This window comes from Corapipo altera, unplaced genomic scaffold, assembly GCF_003945725.1.
Source record: "Corapipo altera isolate COAL_440 unplaced genomic scaffold, ASM394572v1 69, whole genome shotgun sequence".
Lineage (NCBI taxonomy): Eukaryota > Metazoa > Chordata > Aves > Passeriformes > Pipridae > Corapipo > Corapipo altera.
In genome coordinates, this window is record NW_020884908.1 from 2,739,868 (window position 1) to 2,764,733 (window position 24,866).

Genomic DNA, 24,866 nt, shown 5'->3' on the forward strand with positions numbered 1-24,866 from the left:
TTATTTTTAGATTCAGCAAAATAATCCATCTCAGAGTCAGAAAAGCGTGTAAAATCTTTAAAGAATGTTTTATTTCCTCCAGGCATCCACGCAGGAACAGGACAGTACAACCATTGTTTGCTGAGTATTTTGATGTAAAATGCTTAAATTGCCAGGATCATTCAGTGTCAGCTGAAGAAAGTTCTCGGGAATGATTTGATTTGTTTTCAAACCTGTGACAAGAGTGGTGACAGGCTGGAGCTGCTGTCTTCTCTCATGAGCTAGGCTCTGGGTCGATGCTGGGGCAGAAGCGGGAGAGTGCCTGGTGGTGTGGCATTTTTTTTTGGTGTAGTAACTTCAGCACTGCCTTGGAAAAAGAGAGGAGTGGACTCAAATGGGTTAAGTGTGCTTGTGAAACTGTCCACAGGGAACTTGGCTACATGCAAGCTGCTGGTTAAACCCTGGTGCCCACAGAGGACCTGAAATAGCAACCCAGAGAAATTATTTTAGAGGGCTCCCGTGGACTTTGAGACTGGTGGATTGGATTTGTAGTCTACAATGAAGTCTTGTGACTTCAAGCAAGCAGCATAAACACAAATGTGAAAACAAATGCATTTATAGTGTAACTTCTAAGATTTTGTCTTGCTAGATGAGGCAGAGTCCTTCCATACACTTCTGTGGTGCCTCGGCATTGTTTTAGTTTTTATGCTTTGTATAAAGCAAAATGCATAAATAGGCTTTGTTTTTTGTGAAATGTAGAAGTGAAACTTGGTGCTGTAAGCAATGTCAAGCAGATCTACTTTAGCTTTGCTTTGATTTGCTGGAATTATTCCAATCTCACTCCATTAGGTTGAAGAACTAATTCGGTGAGAGGGGAGACACAGGACGTATTTCTTGTTTCTGCCTATCCTTCATAGCTAACCCCATCCAGCTGGCTACCTGAAGCTAGCATGAAGCCTGAACATGTGCATCCCCAAATGTATATTTTTTTACAGCTGCTGCAGTATGTGGTACCTTGTTCCTACTCTCCACAAAGATAATCTGATACAAGGTTTTTATAAAATTTCAGTTTTCCATTTCAGTTTTCTTTGTGTTTAATTTTCTCTTTTTGTCCCTCTGTATTCTACTTCCTTATGTGTTTTTTGTTGTGGTTGTCATGTTGTTGTTGAAATGGGGTAAGCTTTCTTCTTCTGTGCTGAAAGTGGTGTGTCTAGTGGTAATTTTTAACCTCCTCTGAAAATTAATCCTGCTGAGAAAATTGCCTTCCCTTCTCATGGATTTGTCAGCTTCTCTGACACCAGTTTCCTGAATTTCCTGCAACAGCTCAAGCTGCTGTTAGAGGGACTCTGCTGCCAAATAGTGCTTGTACGTTATTTTACAGTAGTAATGAGAAATGGCCATTAAAATCTGTAGTTATAACTTATGAAGCCAGTCATTAAACACATATTGAGCTCTGTACAATTTGAGATTTAAAAAAAATGACGCATAGAAAGATTTCATGACTAAAGTCCTTTTGTATTATATATTTCTGAAATAAACATTTTTGAGCTTAATACAAAAATAGCACCAAGGAAAACCTAAATATATGCAAATATTTCCATACTTGTATGGAAGGGAAGTGTGAAGTCAGGGAAGGGATGGTTTAATCCTTAAAATACAGCTTGTTTTGAAGTGTTTGCACATCTTTAATCTGATTTGTTATTGACCTAATTTAAAGCTCACAGGCAGCAGTACAAAGTCTTACACATCTCAGTTTTAGCTCAGACTCCATATTTTTCCTTTCAGGAATCCTAATAATTTTTGCATGCAGTTTAAAAATGAAACAAACAAAAACCCCAATCCCTACAACTTCTGGACCTGAAAGAAATTAGAAAAAAATCTTGTGTTGACTGCCTGCCTGCATCTCTCTTACTTGACACAATTTTGCTGCTTTTGTTTGCCCTTCATCACTGTCCCTGTTGCCCCTGTGTAGTCAGCTCTCCGGTGGTTTGGAGGGGTCTTTTTTATTGCAGCAGCTGCGATAGCAATATTTTCCCTTCATATGTTCTTGCAAAACAACACTTGCTTACAGATGCAGGTGACGTATCTGAATCATTTTGACTTTCAAGTATGTGTGTTTTGGGTTAACCACGTGCCCTGTGAGCCGGATTCTCCGGTTGCTCCCGAATCCTCGCAGCATTGCAGATGGTGCAGGAATGAGGCAGACAAACTCCTGTGCTGCCCAAAGCTCTGGCTGTTCCTTCCCCACAGCCTGCTTGCTGTGCAGCCGGGATGCGGCCGCTCGGAGCTGCGGAGGGCGGAGCCCTGCGGAGCGCCTGGGGCTTGTTCTGTTCTGTTCCCAGCACTGTGGGCTCTGCAGCCCTGCAGCACTGCACAGAGGAGCCAGCTGGCTTAAAAATCTCCGCTCCCTGTGTGTGGGCTCTTGCTCATCTCGATCCTCCACCAGGAACGTTGGTGCAGTGTTTGCTTTTGAGTTCATGTTGCTCCCACAAGCCAAGGAACCCATGTGCAGGCAGGGAAGGTTGTCATGGTGGCAGGCAGTGGCCGTTTGGCTTCTTCCTCGGGAGGTGAACCGAGGTTCACCTGAGTGGTTGTTGGTGCCAGAGCTAAGAAAGTTGTGTTATGTTAAAAGGGGTGGATGCTGATAGATAGAACCTGTGGGTTGAAAATGGAAGTTTGGTTTTATGCCTCAGAGAGCTGTTCAGGTTACTGAGTTTCACCAGCATGCGCTTCAAAACCGAGTCATTGCTCTCAGTTATTTCCAATCTGTTTAACTACAAGCAATTAAAATACCCCTGATCCATAGTTTAGGGAAACCAGTGCCTTGGACTAGGTTAGTGCATGTGGGAAAATACAGCATCATGACACACACTTCTGTGTGCTTTTTTAGGGAAAAGATGATTTGCTGGTAGCAAAGTGTACATTGATTGCATGGGAGGTTTTCTTTGTGTCTTTTTCATAATCTAAAATGCCAATTTAATAAAGTTTTAAAATTATTATTTTGAAGTATTGGGTACACTATAAGAGGCATTTCAGATTTACAAAATGCAAAGAATTGTAACATTTCTGTTTTGTGATATGGAACATTAAAACACTCTTGGCTTGGTTTCTGGTGTTCCTCAAGAAAGTGTGTGAAGACCATTATGAATTTATGTGTTTGTTGATTAACAAGATGGTTTGAACTTCAAACTTTGGAAGCCTTTTTCAATACGTGGCAGATCATTATTGCATCCATCATCAAGATTAGTGTAGAGGCTTGGTTAAAATAGGTCTTGTCTCTTTTGTTGGCTGGTTCATTTTGGAAACGTGCTCTCTGTGCGTGTGCATCTCACATCTCCCTATAGAACGGAGAAGATGGATTTTTAACTACACAGAAATGCAGGTGCAAGGTTGCAGAATAAGTTAGCATGCTATCGCTAGCGTGACTTGTGTGCGAGGATGAGAATGCATCTAATATGCAAGATCTCCTCCTCCTCTGACTGGTTAAGCACAGATGGGTGAAGTGAGGACAAGGATGGTAGCTCTCAGTCTGATTTTTGTCCTGCCTGTTGTTTTCAAACTATCCCTTTGCGCATATGCAGTTTTGTGATCTTCGTTGCATTCAAGTGATAACAACTGTGAGGCTGACATGAAAAAGTAAATTTAAAACTAGATATTTCTATTCAGATACATTAAACTGTAGTATTATAGGGGAAGCAGCTGTAAATGTGAATTTCTTTTTTTTTTAGCATGAGAGCAGGTGACCTTCTCTACTGATTGTTGCAGCGGTAAAGCTCTCATTAGGAAACAAAACTGCCAACAGAATGAAGGGCATGAAACTCGTATTTGGCTTTTCTCATTCTTGCTGCACCGCCTGCTTGGGTTTTCTTGGCTAATAACTCAATCTGAGATGAGGCAAAGAGCAGTAGCTGGCATACTTGAGCTACACACACACATTTCATGTTTTGATTAGGAGATCCCAGGAGGCGTAGGAAACGCATGCGCACTGTAGCTGCTCCTCACCTACACCTCCTGGATATCTGCAGGCACCAGTTTATTAACCTGAGATGAAGGAGGTGGAGAAGTAAGGGGCTTGTTTGTGCACAGGACATCAGATGGGCGGCTCCAAATTGGCTGTGACAGCAGAGGCATGCAGATAACAGAAATAAGCATTTGGGTGGAAATTACTGAGATGAGAAGGAACAGAAAGGTCTGCAACACCTTAATGCTTGCCTGAGAGGCAGCCTGTATCCATTCCAGTTAATATCTCCTTCCAGACCTCCTGTCCTTATCTTTACACACTCTACATACTGTTACTGCCGCTGGCCTTGTTTGAGCGGGTACATCTCAGCAGTGTCATGCGGTGACTTCTGGAATAATGCATGGCCAAGTCTCTCTAGGAGGTGATTTTTTTTGACATGCTGCTTAAAACTACTCTGCTACAGCCTCCAGATGAGGCAAACTATTTAAAGACTAGAGAGAAAGCTTCAGTCCCCCACGCGTGAGAGCTGTACGGTACTTCAGCTCCACTTGGCACATGTGGCAGAGTGGGATAAGGATGTGTGCTGTAATTTTTAATGGAATGTCTTTTAAAAAAGAAGCAACCTTAGAAGTTCTTCAACCCCATCTTCATTACAAAAAGAAAAAAAAAAAGGCACTGCTTATTCATTCTAGTATCTAAGGCCCACATATTATCATGGCCAGTGGGCCATCTCATTTGTGTGCCTAGTGGTTCCTCAAGCAGTTTAGTCTGGTTTTGGATGATTCTTAATATCCTTATTTCCTCATTCTTCTCCCTAACAGAGCTGAGCAAGTCTTGGGGCATGAGCAGAGCTATGTGCTTTTTTGTGATTTTTTGGAATTGCTGATGAAGAGAGGATTTAGAAGTATTTCCGAGAGTTTCGTCACGCAGTTGCTATGAAGCTGGAATTGAGTGCTGCTCAGATTTTAAATTGTTTTCTAAATTAAGAGCTCCCTCTCTTCTTTTGCGGGTATGTGCACCTGTGCATTTTTGCAAGCCTGTTGTACTAAAGACAGACTAATTCCTCATGGAACTTCTAGGGCTTCTTACATTTGTGTAGATGCTTGAAATTGTGTTGGCCCCAGTCCTGAAGTCCTTTTCAGTTCATGATCAAAGTAGTAGGGAATCCTTCAGTGGCTGTTTTCCTTTTTTACTTTTAAATTAGGATTGTTCTTAATATTATTAGTAATTAAATTAGTAGTATTGCTGCAGGGGGGGTAGCCATTACGGAAGTACAGCATCAGTTTTGTTGGGAACACTGGCTTTAAAAAGCCAAACAAAAATCCAGAGACCCAGCAATTCTGGATGTCCTGTGACTGTGCTTGACCTCAACCAAAAGTGACATTTAGAGGTGCCTGTGTCATTCCCAAACTGAAAATGAGTCTGAATGTGGCATGAGGAAATCCTAGCTGGAGATTGTACAGATGTCAGTGTCAGACAGCAAATATGCACCAGGCTTAAATGGAGTTGTCTGTGGGGAGTACATTACAATATTCCCAGTAAAGGCTGTAAAACTGGTAGTGGGGTTATACAGCCACATGTAATATTTGGTCTCCTACACCCACAGTAGAGCTGATCTCATTTCAGTGATTTCTTTGGCTTTATGGCTTTTTAACTCTTCTTGGAGCAGCAGTGTTATTTCTCCTTTTCCCTAAACTCTTCTCTTAAAACTGATAAGGACATCCCTTGCTACTGGGTCGTAATTGTGGTTTAATAGTGGTTTAGTGGTTTAACAAGCAGAAACAAAGCCGAGATATGACTTGAAGGAAAAAAAAACACCAAACAAACCAAAAAAAAAAAGGACAAAAAATTACTCAGCATGCAGAAAAGCTCAACTCCTTCAAGCACTGAATGAACAGCTTTGTAAATGACAGGGAGTCCACATTCACTGCAGCTGGGATGGAGTGAAATGGGGTGTGCCCCACAGTTTTGGGGCACAGGGACGGGTTTGGGCTGCAGGCTTGAGGTGGAAATGACAGTTGCAGTCCTACCTGAGAGCAGGAGTGTTCCCTGGTGGAGTGTTCCCCCGTGCAGTCAGATGACTCTTACCAGCTTTGATGTGGTTTTGGCACTGTGCGTGTCCCTGATGGTCTGTGACTGTAATCTCTAGAGCAATCATTTCACCATGTATTTGATAATGGTGCCTTAAAAAACCCCAACAAAAGTAGAGACCCTTGTGCTGCCAATGCAGACTTGTGCTACTTGTTCAGTGTCATGTGTTTGCTTTCCTTTAAAGTTTGTGCCACAAAAAGAAAAAGCAGTTTCTTCTAAGCCCCTGGACCTGTGAAGAACTGGGGGCACTGAACAGTGCTCTTGGAGGTGTTACGATAAATCCTCCTGACAATTGAACGATAAATACTCACTGTATGTAAACCTGTATGGACATCAAAGCCTCTTCAGACTCATCAGGAAGAACTTCAGGAAGGAGTCTGTGTTGTTTGGCAAGGATAAGAGAGATCCAGGCTGGCTGGTGCAGATATGCTCTGATTCTTGGGTTAATTGAATCCATTTTTGTCATCACTTATCACCTCATAAAACTTAAGTTTCTGAAATACGTGAAGTAAACTGATTTTTATTTCTTGCAATCAATCCATTACAGAGAGAGTTTTCAAATACCTTGTCCAGACAGGATCTTGATTTCTTATCTGTTTTGTGGGAAAGGTTTTTACTGTGTTGCTCTCATGGGATATCTCAGGATTTCTGAAGCAATCTACTAGTTGAGTGCTGCTTTTCTGTACAGGAAGATGCAAGCTTCTGTGTCTGCTGTTCACCACTTAGTGAATTAAGAAGTAAATTAGGTTGAGCCACCTAAACTTGCTGGGAAGAAAAAAGAAAAAGAGGTGCCTTTTTGGCACTATGAGATATGAAGCATCCCTATCTCTTGCCATGTGGTAGTTCCCTGTTGTTTGTTCTCCCCTTCCCCTCCTCCTGCCTGCTCAGGGACACATCTGCAAGCCTTGCTTTCATTCCTGTGACTCATCTGGCCATGCCTCAGCTTCTGCTTGTTTGGGTGAGTAAGGTCAGAAACATCTCTCTGTCCGTGATTTTCTGAAGAAAAGTCGAATCTTTGTCAAACGAGCACTGCCTTGATGAGAGCTTTATGTAGACTCAGACAAATGAGATTGCAGGGAAAAGACATTCCTTATCTCCCTTCTGCCTCCAATGTAAATAGTGCAGCATGTGGGAAACAGATGAGTGGCCTTTCTGTGAGAAGGCCAAGAATGACACTTTTTGTCTTTATTGAAGTGTTTGTTTTGCTCTGTACCTTGTTCTGGGAAAGATCCTTCTGACTGGGCCCTGTAGCTTACTGCCCTCTTTCTTTAAGCTGAATAAGTCTTGCTGGCCTTTGCCTTTTAGTAAACTCCTTCCCAAAGAGGAGCCTGGATGCAGCTGGAATCCAGTCTTAGCCCCAGCCTTTGTCAATGGTTTATGCCTGAAGGATTATATAGGTGTAACTGAACCTTTATACAACTTTCTCCTGCATGATTAAGGATGGTAAACCAGATATATTTATATAAATATAAATAATTTATTATAATAATGGTTAGACAAAAAGAGTTTAATCAGAATTATTTGCTACACAGTATAGGAGCTATAACAGCTAGTATAGTACAGTGCACCATGAAGCAATGTTAAAGCAGTTATATTAAAGTGATGGTATTAAAGCCAGCAGAAACAGTTATTATGTAGAGATTGATGTTACTGCCCCATACTAACGACCATAGGCAAAGCTCTTGCTCAGCCCCAGGGTGTAACCTTGAGGGGGATCCCCACTCAAGGGAGGAATCTCCACACATATGCTCCAAAAGGGGTATGTTAGAAGACCTTGCTGTTAACATTTGGAATTGGGCTTTTATAGTATAAAGTGTTTCACTGTCAGTCAGATGTCTTCTGGCCAACTCAGCAGCTTTAGATAAGTTATTAGTAGTATCACTTGTTTGTTCCTTTATCAGGTACTTTATCAGGTCTACATCTCATTATCAGAATGTTTAACTTTGGGATTGAGGAGTCAGACTGGTTTCAGCATTATTCAATGCCAAAAGCAACTTGACACTCCCTTCTCCTTTTACCACTGGTAGCTTGGCAAATGCCATTGCCCTCCTGCCCACGTGCCTGGGGAGCAGGAGGTGTTAGTTGTGCCTGTCCCAGCCCCTGCCTTGCCCAGCAGTACCCACGGTTCTGATGAGAGGTGTCGCGTGTGTGCCGGGTGGGTGTCCTGCCAGGAGCCAGTAAGTGGGTTTGCTGATATGTTAAAAGCAGATTTATGTGTTTGCACAAGCTGCAGTGTCTTCTGTTTGTTAAATAACTGGCAGATATAAGCATTGCTGTTGCTTTGTACTCTGCCCCAGAGCTTGGCTGGTGAGCCTGGTTGAAGGCAGCTGCAGGCGCTGCTGTGCTGTGTCCTGGTCCCGTTCTGATGGCTTTGGTGGAGTGCCAGGGCACCACAGGGAGCTGGCCTCCCTTCAGAGGGCATCACCACGCTTGTGCTGGGGAACAGGGGCCTCTGCCAGGCAGGCGTATGTGGTCACTGCCTGGCCTCCAGCAAAATGGGTGGGGGAGGTACAGGGGCAGTCCCTTGATCCAGATCTGTGCTATCTGCAGGCTTCTCCAGAAATTGCCATGTTGCCTCTACCCAGCAGTGCGTTCAAGGTTTTATTCTAAACTACACAAGTTAAAATTGTATTGCTTTTGTATTTTTTAATGGCGGTTGATGTTCCCATGAGTCCAAGAGCTGGAATTCAAGGGCCTGGTGCATGATTCCTCCACTTAAAACCACCTCTACTCTGTCTTCTTCAAGCTTAGGACTTTATACTGGCTTCTTTTTCTGCTGAGTACACATGGATGCATAGAATAATGCACATCATGAAACAAGGGGAATCCTGTCAGCTGAATGAACACCATTGCTTAATGAGCTCTGTTTCGCTTTCTTTTTCATCTTTATTAGACCATATCTTCTATTCAAGACTTGAAAACAAGAGGCTTCTTAGAAGTGCATTATTAACTGCCCTTCTGATGGGGCTTTTAATCCTTACTGGCATTTTATTATTAATGGACTTCCATGAAATTTATAGAGCTGTTGCTAAGCAAATCTTCACCAAGTACCTGCTTGTCACATGTCAGTTGGTAAAAAACACAAACAAACTCATGCTGCTTCCCTCTTTCTTGTTTCAGCAAACCAACTCCATTGATGTGCAGTCCATTGAAGAAATTTTGAGGGTAGGTGCTCTTAAATAGTAGATCTCTGTTTGCACATATTTTGTATGCATTAAAGTAATGGATGGGGAAAATGGGTGCTTCTGTTCACTTGATGGTTGTTGCCATTGCTAAAAGTGTATTTTGGTGTACTAAGGAGCACTAAAGGTAAAAGTTGGCCTCAGATACAGCTGGAGTTATAAGATAACCTTTCTCTGTGTATGAGTGTAATACAGTCTAGTGCAGTTCAAGAGCCACACTGACAAGGCATGTGAGACTGACAGATCTGCTCTGTCCTCAAGTCAGGGGTTGCCTTTCCTGAGTGCCCTTCCACCCAAGGCACTGGACACACTGCCTCGTGTCCGTGCTGCCAGCGCCAGCAGCGTGGCCCTGAGCAGGACCACACACCCGAGTCCTTGCACCCACCTGTGGATGGCACTGCTGCTGCCCCTTCCCTGGAATTCCAGTCCACTCGTGCGAAGCCAAGCCAGGTCTGATGCAAAACTGTAACCTGGTGTCTGAGCTGGCTCTGTGAGCAGCACACAGGCTCCCAGTGCCTGGGTCTGAGTCCATGTCACCCCTTCCCTGTGCACAGTGTGAAAATGCCCTGTGATTCCCAAGCCAGTGGTGCTGATCCCGAGTAGACAGTTCCTTGATGTCAGATGCTATTCTGAGACCTGAAGTCCTAGTGGAGGTGTTTGGTTTCTGCAATTCACTTCCCTCACTGTTGCTTCAGGTTGCAAAGTCTTGATGCCTTGATTGCTCTCAAGAAGCTGTTGTTGGGGCAGTGTTTTAGTTGAAGGGGAGCTGTGCACAGGTGCTTGCTGTCTGGTGTGTGCTGGTTGGAATTGCAGTGTGAGGACTCCAGCTGGAAGTCCAGCATCCTTTTGTGTTTCACCAGGCAACCTGCGTTCTTGCATGTTAGGAATGCATATCACTGTTTTTGTAGTAACCATGGAGAAGCGTGTACAAATACATCAAGAGGTAGATCCATATGACTTCTGAAGTGTGAAGCTTCCTCTGTGTCTACCAGCAAAAGTCCTGATAACTCTTCTTCTCAATCTCTTTCCAGGAAATGACTCGATCATGGCCGCCTCCCCTGACAGCTCTTAATACTCCTACTAAAGCAGAGCCTTCCAAATTTCCATTCCCAGCAAAGGTAAAACATCTTCTTTTTGCCAGGACTTTTGATAAACTAGAAGAGAGCTTTCTGGCTCTTGCATGTGTTTTCATCTGATTCATCTGGCCCCCTTTCATAGATAAAGGCTGTTAGGAGGTATTATCTTCAGAAGTCAGATAAATTAAAAGGACAACAGGGATGAATAAAAAATGCTTAATCAACTTAGACATTTGTTGTAATTGTGGTCTTCAAATGTAACTGCTTTTCAGAAACATTTTAAGTATCTCTGCTGAAGCACAAAATATATTTTATCTTTATTGTCAATGGAAATATTTGCTGACTGTGTTAAACAGAAGTGTTTGGCAGCTCTTATAACATTTTTTTAAATATTTCTTAAAAAATGCACATGCCCATAATGTGCTAGCAACACATTTTTGGTGGCAGTAGCATGTATCATTTCTGTCCATGCTAAGCTACAGTAGGCCAACTTAGACTATTGGACACTCCAAAGTCAAACTTTGACAAGCTAGTCAAAGTATTTATTATAGTAAGTAACACATGGAAAACAGATCATCAGTACGCTGCTGTTAAAAGACAGCTGATTTACTTTATTCTCAATTTGCACTTCATCCTTTCTTTCTAGGAATTGCAGCCTGAGGGATCTGTAGCACGGGATCAGAGTAAGTAGAAATCCAAAGAAAACACAGTTATATGTGTATTGACAGATAGTTTTGTGTGTTATATGTTGTGGAGAATGTCAAATGTTTATATTGATTAACAGGCGTGATTTAGTTTGCTTTGTTGAACAGTGATGAATTTAGAAATGGCTTAAGAGATAGTATACATTCATTACCTAAAAATTAAGGCTACAGTTCAGCAGAGGACAAACCCCATTTAGAGTGGTGAATAATCTCAATGGCAAATAATTATGTCCTAGAAGAAAGTGACTAGTCTAATCTGGTGCTCAGAGACCATAAGGTAAAATAGGCTACAAGGGAGGCGAATAAAACCAACCTGTTAATTTTTGATTTACAGAGCAGTATGGCACAGCTTCAGAAACATTACCTAGTTCTCAGCCAAGAACATCGTAAGTAACCAAATCCTGTTCCTAGCTCTACTGTGCAGTTAGTTAAAAGAACCTGGAATTACCTAAAATTTGGGTTACTTGACAATTCTGAAGATTAAGGGTTTTATCAGTCTGATTTTTCTTAGAAAACTTCAATACAGGGAATTTTCACCGACAGAAACATTATTGTTTTGTGATGAAATCGTAGAATGGTTTAGGTTGGAAAAGACCTTTAGGTCATCAAGCCCAACCCTTAACCTAACAATGCCAAGTCTATGAAACCATGTCCTGATTGTGATGACTGTGTTAAAACCAAAACAAAACTATATTAAAAAACAAACAACTACTAATGTACCAGATTCAAGTTTTTTTAGTTCTTTTAACATGTGGCTGATTAATATCACACTTTTTGTGCTCTTCAGCCTACTAATAATGCATCCAACTGTAAATTATAAGGGATACAAACTGAATCTGATCGATTCTGGATATCATCTTGAAGCCTGGGAGGGCTAGTAAAGCTGCAGCTACAAAAACTGTAAAAACTAAGGTGAAATTTTAAAGTAACTGTGTGATATAATTTTCTGCAATTGCCCAAGGAAAAGTTTTCTAAAAAGTGTTGTCTTAATTTTATTTTTATTTAAAAAAACCCACAAAAAATTTGCATGGGTTATCTAAACCCCTCAATTTATAATCTAATAACATAGTTAGTTGCAGAGTGGGGTGAAGATGAAATTTCTGTAGTGTATTTTATTATGTGTGTGTGTGTGTATGTATATATATATAAAATTAAGCGTAGTCACTATGAAAGTTTTACAAAGCAGGAAGGCGCCAACTAATAAATTATTGCTTCAATAGAAAATTTTCTGTTGTTGGATAAAATAACTTGGTACTGTCCTTGTAGGTGAAAGTGGTTATTCATTAATTAGGTTAATTACAGAAGTTGCTTGAAAGCAGTTTTGTGTGGCCTGACATTAGTCTTTTAGGATTAACCTGGCCAGATGGCAGCATTGATGTGTTCTGAGCCCTGAGTGATAAATGGAAATCTTTCAGTGTCTGGAAGGCTCGGGGGTCTATTGCTGAACCATTAAATGCCTGTCAGTTCATGTGATACATAAAGATCTCATGTTACTCCGTAGTATGTTGTTCCATAGAAGGCTGCAAACTACAGACTACAAAGCTTATTCCACTTGTTCTCCTTTTCCTTATTGTGTATCATTTAATTAAAAACAAAACAAAACTGGGCTAGTCACAAGTAAGAGAGAAGAGCATGCCTCCATCTTGGTTGAGATTGTAGAGTTTTGCATTCATGCTCTGTAAGATCTGTTAAATATCCCTTTTCCTACTGTTCCAGCATGATGCAGAGGAGCTCCTACTCACTGGGAGTATGCGATAGTGTCTTGTTAAGCAGTCAACTACTCTCTTAAACCATTCCTTATTTTGCTCCTCTTTCTTTCAGCCTAACTTGCTCTTCCTGAATGACTTCTGGAAATTTTCTTTGCACAATTGAAACTAGTAGTTTCAACTTCTCGAGGCTCTGTCCTCCTTCTCAGCTACCGTATGACCTTCATCATTATTTCAACTCTTGAGCTGCTTGTAAAAATCTCTTTAGTGCTTTAGTCAGTTTTCCAGGCAGCAGAGAGAGAATAAACTTTTCCTGTAGACAAGAATTGGAAAAGACTCCTTTCTTAGCCCAAGGGGCCAGAGTTGTAAATTTGGCATGGTATGTAGCTCTCTCCTTAACCAAGATCCCCTCTCTGCTCAGGGTCCTTGCCAGGCACTTCAGAGCCAGCGCTCATCTGCCAGGGATGTGCATACCCACAGCTGACAAAGGCAGTGGAAGCAGGAGAAACAGAGTGGCTTGGGTTTATGTCCAAAATGAAGTCAAGTGAGATTTGCCCAAGGACTTCTTCTGTATCTTTCCCTTGAACCAATGCATCCCTTCTTTTCTGTGTTTGTTTTCAATGGCACAACAGGGCTGGGCTTTCTTAGCTGTTCAAAGCGCACATGACTGTCTGGAAATTCAGCTGCCTGGAGTAGCTTGTGTTGCAAAGTGTAGCTGGCTGAAAACAAACAGCATTTGTGCTGGTTAATTAGAAGTTGAAATCCCAAGGCATCTGTCCACCCAAATTAAGCATTCAGCTTTTCAGAGCGTGCAAGGGTTTCCCAGATGGCTTTTATTCTTGGATGCAGCCCCGAAGTTCGCACCTGGCTGCACTGGAATGAAAACAGCCCTTCTTTTAAAAGGGGAGATGCCAGCTCATTCTTGATGATACATCTTTAACCTGGCTAGCAGGGGGACCCCAGCCTGTGCTTTCAGTGGGGTTATTTGGCAAATGATATTCATTTTTGTGCTGCTTCTTTCTCTAAAAGAGCTCTTTTTAAATAGCTTTACAGGGAGATTAATGGTGTGTGTATAAGCTGCAAATGAACAGGTCCTGCAAATGAAAACTTGGCATCTATTAATCTGTTAGCTAATTAAAGCATTATTAAGGCAGATTTTATTTTTTTTTTAACTAGGCTGGTAACAATTTGTTGGAAACTTGTTTTGGGGCAAGTGGCTTTGTCTATTCTTGAAAAAGTATGACTTTTGAAGTTTTATTGTTCTTCCTTGATCCTAAATTAAATAGTTGCAGTGTTGTTTTATGCTGATGCATTTTATTTGCCAGCAACTCCTGCGGAAAGGGCATTTTATTACTGTTAAATCAGATTTAAAAGAAGACCTAGGTAGCTTCTTTGTACATCCCGGTTCATGGCAGGGGGTTGGAACTAGCTGATCTTTAAGGTCCCTTCCAACCCAAAAAATTCTATGATTCTGTGGTTATCCTCTTACCTCTAAAGGAAATAAATCTGTAGTCCACGATGTCTTAAAGCAGAACAAAACAAACCAAACCCAACCAAACCCACTTTCAGAACATTTTAGCAAGCCCTAAGGAGTTGTAAAAGAAAATAAAAAGAATTCATTGAGACACCAGTAGACATTTGGCCAAACTGCCCAGAAGTGTGGAGAGTGTCTGTATTGTTACTGTTCTTTTTTTCCTTTTTGTGCCTCATCTATCTGGCAGTGAGCTTTGGCTCTAGCCCGCTCTAGTGCAGGATTTTTGTAGGCTGTGAGCTCTTTGCATTCTGTAGGAAATTCAGGGGTCTGGTTTTCCAAGATGGTGTCTCATAGCGCTTTCCTTCAGTGTTTACTCTAAAAGAAGAGACAAGAGGTGATTTCCACTGAGAAGGTGTGCGAGGAAATGAAGCAATAAAGCCTAGTCACAGGGGAATGACAGTCAAAACGCCTGAACAAAGCAAGCACCAACTTTCTCCGCCTTTTTCCAGTGTGATGTAGTTCACTGGGCATCATTTATATTTGTTTTCTTGCTCTAAAACATATTGTCATGAGGAGTTGCAGGCTTGTTTTTCTTATTTAACCATAAGGGCTCTCTGTGAGAAACTTCTTAGTTTGAAATGAGGTTGAAATAAACAGAATTTTGACCTGATTGATTTAAATCCCTACCTCAGTTCCAAAGCTTTTTATCCAATTTTTAGAAGGGCACTTGAATAATTCTCTGAGTTGAGAAGTTTCAAGATTTGAATAACTATACTTTTGAATAGCAAGAGTTTTGCCTAACTGTTTTCCAACATCCTTTTGGGATGCCTGCATGATTGCCAAAGAGGGGGATAACAATATGGGAGAACTTTGGGTCCCTTCCTAAAAATCCTTCCCTTTTAGCCTTATAAGGACCTTAGTAATATACTGAAATTGCTACAGTAGTTACCACCTACAGGCAGAGAACTAAGTGATATTTTTGGGAGCATTTGCAGGCAGCCTGCTCTCTTTGCCAGCAGTAGTAAAACAGAGCTCATACCTCCCCAGTTGTAAACTGCTTTGGGTATCCAAACTGCTCAACGGTACAGTTACTGCTAGGATGTGCAGGAGCATAAAGTTCATTGTGCAGAGAAGAAATAGGAGGTGGGCTTGACCTTGGCATTTACTCATGTATGTGTGATTGGAGACTTCAGCAGCAAAACGAGAACCCCTGTGACAGGAGAAATATTCGCAACCCCTGAGTGCAGAGAGTGTGAACATGCACAGCTTCTGGTGCAAAGACGATGCTTTCTGTCCCTTGGGGAACCAGTGTGTGCTGAGAGTGTGAGAATCTCTTCCTGGACAAGGTTCAGACTTCTTCCACCCTGTGCTAGTCTGCTAGATAGCCTTCTCTGAAGAGGATTCCCCTCACAAAACTTGGTCTTTGTTTTCTGTAGATGGCAGCCATTGCTATGGGCCTCCATTGCAAAATATCCCAACATCAATAGAAAAACAGAGTAAAAAAGAAAAAAAAAAAGGCATTTTAACCATTTATTCAGGTGTTGACAGGTTTTAGTAGTTCGAGCATGCCACATGTTCAGAAATTACGTGAGAGGTTGATTTGTTTTGGCAAACACAAACCAAGTATTTTTCAGTGTCTTCTACTTGAAAATGTGTCTGCCTTGGCTGATATTTACCTTCTGGTTGTCTTTCAGAATGCTCCAGGACGACCTGCAGCTCAGTGATAGTGAAGAGAGTGGTGACGACCAAGTTGGTTTTAGATGTTTTATACACTAGGCACACAGACTTCCCTTTAAATCATCACCACTTGTTGCATTGTTCTGAGTTCCTTGAGCTAACCTTTCCTCCCCCTCTCCTCTTTGTTTTTGTGAACAAAACAGGTTGTTGAAAAGTCACCATCTTCACTTACTCCTCCAAGGTACAGGTTTGTTGCCAAACTACTAACTAGACCACATAAGGAGAAAAACAAAACTACTTTCTGTATATAGGGTAGATGGGTAAGGGTTCCTGCTTTCTCTGGTAGCTATGGGCTTTGGTTTCTGGCTGCTGTTGAAAGTCAGCTTTAAGTGTGTGGGATTTTCTGGAAAGCTCCAATTAGAAGTGAATAATTTAATTTCATACTGGATTTTGCCTATGAATCAGAACTGTATTTCCTCAACTGCTCCCTTCTTTTTTCCTCTTCCCCTCCACCTGTGTGTATGCAGATCACACTGGAGGTGAAAGGATTTTCAGTTGTAGTAGCGATGGGTGAGAGGTGCAAGTCCAGGTGTAGTTCATAAAGAAGCACAAAACAGCCAAGTGGATTAGAAAAACTCATTGAAACTGTTTCAGCTCCTGATAAGGCAGCAGATTGTAAGCAGTTCCTGCCGTGTATTGTTGGTCAGAAGCAATATTCAAGGTAGACTGAAAACTGCATGCCAGCATTAGAGGAAAAAAGGTGGAGAAGCCCAGAATTTTTCCTGTGGGAGAACCCTGACATACATTTTTGGCTTGATATCTGTATTCTTCAAGCACATGATAATGACCTACAAAGTCAGACTTGCAGAAGAGCACACTGATTTTTGGCACAATCTGTGTGTCTGCAAACTCTTAAAATAGGAGTGTTCTCACGACACCAGTCTTGGATCAGCAAGGAGCATGCCTCAAAATCATACAAGTGTGTTGATACTAATGTGGGGAAACCATTTGCAAAGTAAAAAAAAAAAAAAATTTAAAAAATCAATATTTTAATTTTGTAAGCACATTGCAAAAAAAAAAAAAAGCTATGCATAAAAGTGACAGCTTTCCCTCAGTTCCATCCTCTCCCATTGTCAGTGGAGGAAAATACTTGATTAGAGGAGGGTGTTGCAAGAAATGCTGCTGCTTGGTGTGACTGTTAATGAAGTGGTTACAGCAGCTTGACCAAGTAAAACAAATGTAGAAGTGAAAACTTCAGGGGGATGAATAGAAAAACCAGAAACCATCCTGGAGTATATGTTTCTGTCTTGTTCACCTTCTTTGGAAATTTTTCATTTTGTGGGTTGGGACTTTCAGAAAAAGCACTGGTCACTTTTGACGGGTTTTTAAAATTTGCTTTGCTAAATGAAGCTTTGCATTGTAGCAGTGGCATCCTGTTTACATGTTTGGCTGGGCTGGAGTTGAAGGTTTTATTATTTCCAGTGATTTTTTTATTCCAGTTCTTTATTTTTTGAGTGTGACAGTATGTTCCTCTGGCCTTCTCCCTCTAGTCTCAGTGCCAAAACACGGGGTTTCAGTTTTATTTTTGAATACTGACATGTCAATGTAGTAAGTAAGTAACCTTCACCCATGCTGCTTTCTAATTTTGTCTCATGGTGGCCTTGCAGTTCCTTACAGTCTCAGCCCAAGAGCGTGGCATCAGCACATTCCAGCAGCTCAGAGTCAGGGAGCACCAGTGACTCAGAGAGCTCCTCAGACTCGGAGACAGAGAGCCACTCCAGTGACAGTGAAGTGAACGACCCTTCAAGAGCACCAGCACCCGAGGTGAATGCAAATAGAACCTAGAGACTGCTTAACAAAGCCTCCTGCCTCTCTGCTGTCTCAGTGCAGTCAGGACAAAAACACTGTAATTGCTTGGGTACCCCCTTGACATTTTTGCTGCATCACCATACTTTTCTTGCCCTTTGCTTCCTTCTAGAGGTTTTCGATTAAATAACTCTTAGTAACAACGTAATTAGACTTTCAGATGCCTAACCTTGAAGTATTCTCCCTTCTCCTTTGGCATCATTGTCTAGCACTCACTGGCAAGACACAAGCGAGTTGCAGATGAGAAGCATGGCTGGCCTGGGGTGTCTGCAGCATTTCTGGGTGCCAAGGCATTGGGTTGTTTCTGCAGCTCCTGTGCCTGAGTGACAGATTCAACTTCTCCCAGGTCACAGCTGAAGGGATCAGACCTGCAGGAAGGGCTGGAATGTGCTTAGTCTTGCTTCTGTTGAATTTGGCTTGGATAGTGCTGCACTGGCATTTCTGAGGGTTTTATTGGGGAAAGCAGACCAACAGAAATTGGTATCTTAAAGTTTCGTAGTTGAGATCATGCATTTTTTTAGAAATGTGCTGCAGAAGTGCTCATGTCCCCTGCTTTCAGACAGTTCCTCCAGCTTGCAAAACATTCTTAGGCCAGTGGGAAGTGCATGGTTATATATGCAGACCACAGCTGATGTAAACCGATATACTGGCAATTCTGAAGTACTCTTAACAAGGGCCAGAAAACTTGTAATTTATTTCTCCTCCCCTGCCCCAGTTCTAGCTTTCTTTTCTTTTACCTTAGAAGTGCATGAACAAGGAGAATTTTATGTGCTGAAAATAACCTTTGAGAAGGCCTATCTTTCCGTCTTGCCCCAATACTCTTTACCCTCCAGTTCAGTTACAGACTTTGCCCACTGCAATGTGAGTGTCTTTGGAAGGAAACAGATATTATACTTCTCCTCTTTTACCAAATTCTGCCTGGTTTTCCTAAAAATACTAAGTTTTAAGACCCTCCTAGCTATTTGCCATTGACCATTTTATCCTTTTTTTTTATTCAGCAAGCTGTCCATCCATGATGCTCTAGATCAAGTTAGTGTATGTGGCCAGTTTGTTTATAGTCAGTTCTTGTGCAAAATTATACACTTTAAGGCCTACAGGCAATAGTCTCTGGGCTCTGGTAAACTGTGCTAGGATGGAAACAGCTCATAAGGGCATCAGTCTTGAATCCTTCCTTTCTCTTTTTGTCTGCAGCCCGAGCCACCAACTTCTAATAAGTGGCAGCTCGACAACTGGCTGACCAAGGTGAACCCACCAGCAGTGCCAACAGAGAGTCTCAGTGAAATTTCCTGTGGGGATGGACATGAGGAGGGCAAGAAGCAGGAACAGGGCTTCAGCAGCAATTCCTCCCATAGGCACACTGAGCCAAGGGAGCCTCATCACAAGAGCCAAGTGGCCAGGGCTCCTCGGGACACTCATCTTCCAACAAAACGCAACTGCCAGAAGCCCCCTGTTCCCACCGAGGAGCCCTCGCCCAGACAGACTGTAGGTATCAAAAGGCCCAGCAAGCCCCTGGTGCATGAGGGGTCCAAGAGAGGCCTGAAGGTGGAGAGTGACCCTGGTCCTTTGGAGATCAGAGACCAGTCTTCCAAGGACAAGCCGAAAGTCAAAAAAATAATCAAGCCAAAATCCACTGACAGAAAAGACCTGAAGTCAGCACCTCAGGAGCCCTTTGAGAAGAGAAAGCACAAGGGCTCCCACCAGGCCAACGCCAAATCCTTCTTGGACCCCAAGCTCATGGAAGATGCCCAGACATGTGATACTCTCATTCCCCTTCCTCAAGGCCAGGGCACAACCCCAATCAGGACCAGCAGCCACAGGCCTCAGGATTTGCACAAGGAAAAACTGCCTTTGCCTCTCGGGGAGAAGTTACTCTCACCAGTGAGGGACCCCCCAACCCTTCACCGCCTTGTGGTGAAAATAGATCTCTGTCACCTGGCAAAAGTCCCTCAACCCCCCAGGAAAGACCGACACCAGAAGAGAACAGAGACCAAGGACCTCCCTAGTCCAAGAAAGCAGGACTTGAAGAGGAAAGCCACAGACACTCCTGAGGAGTCCCTTCAAAAGAGGAAGGTGAGAGGTGGAGAGGAAGGTGTGTTTGTACCAGAACCAAGGTGGTGTTTCAAAAACCTCTGTGGAGTTTTCACTTCATACCTGTGATGATAGTTATAATGAGCCATTATCCTCCTCCTATGAAACTGTTAACACACTTCTAAGGAGAATGTGGATCAAAACTGTCTGCAATTGCTTGTTGGTTTCAAATTCCCTCTTGAGTGAATGAAAAACCCTGTCAGCTGTCTAACATGCTTTGGTATTTTAAAGTATTTTTTGCTGTGTTTTTTTTTAAAATCCTAGTTTTCTCAGACAACAAAACCTCAGCCTTCCTTCGTTGGAGAAGCTTTCAGCAGCAGGCTATGTCAGCATGTGGCTGACCAGCCCCCTGACAGTGTTGGTGGGTTTCTCTGGCTTTCAACCCAAGCAAGAGCTTTGCAGGGCAGTGGTGGCCCCTCCCCATGCCACTCCATTAAAAGCAGCGTCCTGGTCTGTGCAGTCACCTGCACTATGCATTTAGTCTGTTTTGGGAGAGCACCCAGCCTGCAGTTTGTGGAGTGCCAAGAGAGAGAACTGACCCAGGACACTCTGGTCTGTGATTTTCAGTTTTGCCCATGGGTGCACCTTCTGCTGCTTTGAGCCGTGCAGCCTCAGTCTAAGTAATGTAGTCTTTTCCTGTGTGAAGTCATTTATTTCCATGAAGCAGTTGTGATTGCTTGCAGGAGGGATGAATTCTGCAGGTGGGAACTATGTTATTGCCAGAGGTGATGGCAATGGCCTTGTGCCTTTTGCTTTTCTGGAAATGCAGACTTTTAACTGGACCAGGCTCGCTCATGGTAACATCTGTCACAAAACCCTGCTTTGGATCTTGGCACTTGGATAAATAGGTAGAAAACTTGTTTGGTTTTCCTTGGAGCTGCTGTGATGCTTGTGGTGATGCTGATGCTTTAGAGATGTAAGGGGCTTTCCAGAAACCCTTTTGCAGAGTCCCTCAGCAATAACAGTCATTTTCCCTTGAATTACAGCCCTGTATTTAACTGAGCTGGTTGTTGCTCACAAGTGCTTTTGGAAAGCTGACTCCCAAAGGGAACTATGAACATACCTCCAGCCAGCTGCTTTAGCTGCACAAAGAGTTGGCTGCAGGCCCTTTGGTGAATGGGTATTCCCTGTGGATATTTCAGTGCCTGTCTACCTTTTTGCTCCCCAGAGAGCAGGTGGCTCAGCATGGGTGGGTGAATAACCATGGTTCCTGTGTGGGTTTCGTTTAGTTTTGTCATTTTCTGAATTTCCTGTGGTTGTGGGGGAGAATTGAGAAGAACAGGGAAATGGTGAAGAAATTTAAGAGACCCCAGCAGTTCCCTCTCTTGCAGAACAGAGGGAGAAAGGAAAACAGGCAGTCAGTTTGTCACTTATTCTGTTGTCTAAAAAACCCAGGAGAGAAGCTATTTGATGTTAGGCATGTCTTCCCTTGCAATCTCAGTGCCCAACTTCAGGAAAATGCATTTCAGAGTCTCACTGTCCATCCTGTCAGTGGGCATCAGGTATCCTTGGAGGCTTAGGCTTCACGGCAGCCAGCTGGGCCAGGTACAACTGTCTTTCATGGTAGTGTGGAGACCAACCTGAAAAACAATTTAAGGATGTGATCTCATTGCTGGAACCTTGTCCTGAGCACACTGCCAGAGGTAGACTCTGTGTCACAGCACAACCCATTGAGTGACATAAGCCTGGATGTGTCCCAAACATGGGTACAGGACAGGGAGAAGAACTCACTGAGAGCAGCCCAGCAAAGAAGGGGCTTGGGGGATTTTAGTGGATGAGAAGCTGGACATGACCCAACAGTGTGTGCTTGCAGCCCAAAAAGCCAACCCCATCCTGGGCTGCATCAAAAGAGGTGTGGCCAGCAGGTTGAGGGAGGTGATTCTGCTCCTCTACTCCACTCTGGTGAAACTCCCCCCTTGAGTACTGCATCCAGTTCTGGGGTCTCCAGGTTGTAACTGACTGTTTAAAAATTTCACCTATATCAGATTCTTATTAATAAAAACCAACCTCCCCTGCACATTTGGGGGATCTAATTCATGTGCAAGTGCCTTACCTTTGATTACTTTTGATTTTTTTGATTAGCAGCAACAGGTTTAGCAGTTCCATCCCTGCCACTACTAAACAATCAATCTATACAAGCAAAAGTAGATAAAATGCCATTTTAGATTACTTGTCAGTGAGGCTGAAACCTATATCTGCTGCACTGTGGGTTTCTACTTTACCAGTTCCAATATCTTGTTTTTTCTTTTTTTTTTTTTTTAACCAAAATCAGTCAAACTTAGCTGTGTTGGTCTGTACTTTATGTGAACTTTGAAAACTTGAGTGACTTTTTTTTTTTCCCCTTCCTGTTAGAGGGAAGAGAAGGAGGAGACTGATAGGAAGAAAAAGAAATCAGAAAAAGAAACAAAATCATTGCAGTCTTCAGCTAACAAAGACTCCAGTAAACTGAAGTGAGTAAATGGTGGTGGGATGGCAAAAGATGCATAAGACTAAGTCTTTCTTTATAAGGTTAAAGCAAGGAACTGTATCTCTTGTCCTAACGCTCATGATTTTGCTTCTAACATAATGTGTCTTCTGAAACTCAATCTACTGTAGATTTGCCTTTACATCCTAGAAGCAAGCACTAAAGAAAACAGGGAGCATTTCACTTCTCCGCTAAAATCATCTTGTTGTATTTGTCTTTTTATTCTGTATGACCCGACAGAAACATAACCAGCATGCCTTTTGAGTCCTGACTGTCTGGCATTTCAGGTGGCCTTTGTGGCCAGGAATTTCTCCTTTATCCCAGCACAGCATTTGCAGTGTTCTGGTAGATCTGCCAAAGCTTGCCCTGTAATTTGCATACCAGGGCACTGCCAGAATTTTGGCCAGGTCTTAGCTAGAGTGAATGCTTCCGAGAGCAGGTCTCCAACTGGGCAGTGTTCCCAAGAGGGAAGACTCATGCATCAGTCATGGGCTACTGCCTTCAATTCCTGCTTGCTTGTGGCTTGAATTTGAGTTGTTGGTTTGGATTGGTATGTACTGTTGAGGTTTGTGTCCTGACAACAGGAGTAAACAGCTTTTCTGCACAGAAAACACTGACGTATCTGAAAGCACTGAAGTGTTGGGACTAACGTTTAGTTGGGTGAAGGGATATTTGAGCTGTGGTATTGAATTGAAGAGCTTTAATTCTGGGGTTTAGTGCTCCTTTTTTCGGTGAAAATGAGCACCTCTTATAGTTATGTTCTGGCTTTTGGAGTGGGAAGAATAGGATGCATTTTGGGGGAGACAGTGCACTGGATCACGTTAGGGGATGGTTCTATGCTCTGTGGAGCATCAGCTGTGGCAAGGTAGAGAAGCTGGGGAGCATGTGTGCAGTGAGTAGGGACCCATGGGAAAAGTGAGTGGTGAAAGAGGGGAGAGGACTGTCCCATGCAAAAACAGAATCAGGCAAGATGTGCAACATCACGCCTGAGCCCTCTCACTGGGTTTAACTTAATTTCCTCCTCTTCTGATGTTGCAGTCAATGAACCGGGATTCACTGCTCAGTGTTTTCTTGGAAACTTTGAGAAACTGAATAAAAATGATGTAACTGAGCAGTGGTGAAACAAGGTTTAGAGCTATTTGGTGCTGCTTAGAACTGCCCTGGTCATCCTAACTTCAGATAAGAAATCTAATATGCCTCTGTATTATTAAATGTGATAATCTCTGTCATTTAAAAGCAGAGCATTTTAAGTCTCCATTAGTTGAATCCTCTCAACTTTGTAGGTGTTGTCTAGTCAAGCTGGAAAGTCTTAGAGGAAGAACTCAGTTTAATTCTGTCAAAGCACGTAGAGAATCAAGTGTCAGGGTGAGTATCTCTGACCGCAGAAGATACTGCCTACCAAAAGGGGGAGAGGAGGAGTGCTGCAGCTCATTTGCCTTGTTGGGTGATTTGTCCTAGGGATTTGAGTCGCTGTAATTACCCTTTCATTCAGTGAAAATGAATGAGGGCTGTTTTGGAGGGATGCCTTTTTTGCAACATCCTGGTATTCTGGTTGCATTTGCTCCGAGGACAAGTTCTGAGGCTTATTTTGAAAAGCAACTTATTTGTATGTTGATGGTAGGTGAAGCTTTGGTATCTAATACACAACGAAGTCCCTGGAGTTTCATTTTATTTTTGTTGGATTCTTTTTATTAACAAAACATCTCACACGTCCAGAGGAATTTAAACAGAATTGGTACATGATATAAATAAGTTTTTAAAAAATCTCTACATATATGTACATCATATTCATGAATTTGCTTCCCATCTGCAGAGCATCAAAAGCTTCATTTGAAACCCAGAAGAAAGATGTGTTGCTCCCAGCACTGCCACCCACGTCTACTGTGCATCCTGCACCAAAGTCAACCAAGATGGCCCAAAAGAAACACAAAACTGACACTGATGATCTGCCTGCCATGGATAGCCCTGCCAGAAACAAGAGCAACCACAAGGATCCTCTGTCTGCCAAGCACAGGAAAGTGGAGGGAAACCATACAGAACTGTCAAAGGGCATCAAAGTAGGTGTCCAGGGTAACTGGTGGGATGTTTCCTGCAGGCCGTGGGTGCTGTGTGATTCTCTTTAGAAACATACTCTAAGGATATGAAAAAGAAAGGAAGATAAACCAGCCACCAGAGAGAGCTCTTGGAAGCATGTAATGGCTATCTGTGACCTTATGTTGGTAGCCCAAAAGCCTGCGTGGTAACTTCTTTGCAACTTTCCATCATCTGTTTTCATCTCACCAGTGAAACACAGTGAGAAGGAGTGACCACATAAACACCAAAGGCATAATTCTCATGTTTATGCTAGTCAAGGTTTCTGGTTGTAGGCAACTGCAAATACAATATTGCTGGAAAAATAACGTGTGTTTATAAAAAGAATGAGAACATTGCTTAAAAATAAGAAACAAGCAACCAAGGGTATTGGCTGGAACTGAAGTATAATATTTTATAGCTTGTTTACAAAGTTGTTCATGATCCTAACAGCTGGATCTTTGCATTTCTGGGTTATAAAATTCAATTACATGGCTATTGACTAGTGGCTTGGAGTGTGTGGTCTAG

At 42.5% G+C, this 24,866-nt stretch overlaps 1 protein-coding gene across 1 annotated transcript in view; it reads left to right on the forward strand.

Moving 5' to 3' along the window:
• The window catches only part of AFF1 (AF4/FMR2 family member 1), a 75,737-nt gene that overhangs the window by 39,910 nt on the left and 10,961 nt on the right, over positions 1-24,866 (forward strand). The window contains exons 4-13 of the mRNA XM_027652786.1: positions 9,152-9,196; positions 10,245-10,331; positions 10,936-10,972; positions 11,328-11,379; positions 15,868-15,922; positions 16,054-16,091; positions 17,518-17,674; positions 18,908-19,786; positions 22,157-22,254; positions 24,082-24,325. Of these exons, the coding sequence (XP_027508587.1) occupies positions 9,152-9,196; positions 10,245-10,331; positions 10,936-10,972; positions 11,328-11,379; positions 15,868-15,922; positions 16,054-16,091; positions 17,518-17,674; positions 18,908-19,786; positions 22,157-22,254; positions 24,082-24,325 (1,692 nt within the window). The remainder of the gene's footprint in view (positions 1-9,151; positions 9,197-10,244; positions 10,332-10,935; positions 10,973-11,327; positions 11,380-15,867; positions 15,923-16,053; positions 16,092-17,517; positions 17,675-18,907; positions 19,787-22,156; positions 22,255-24,081; positions 24,326-24,866) is intronic.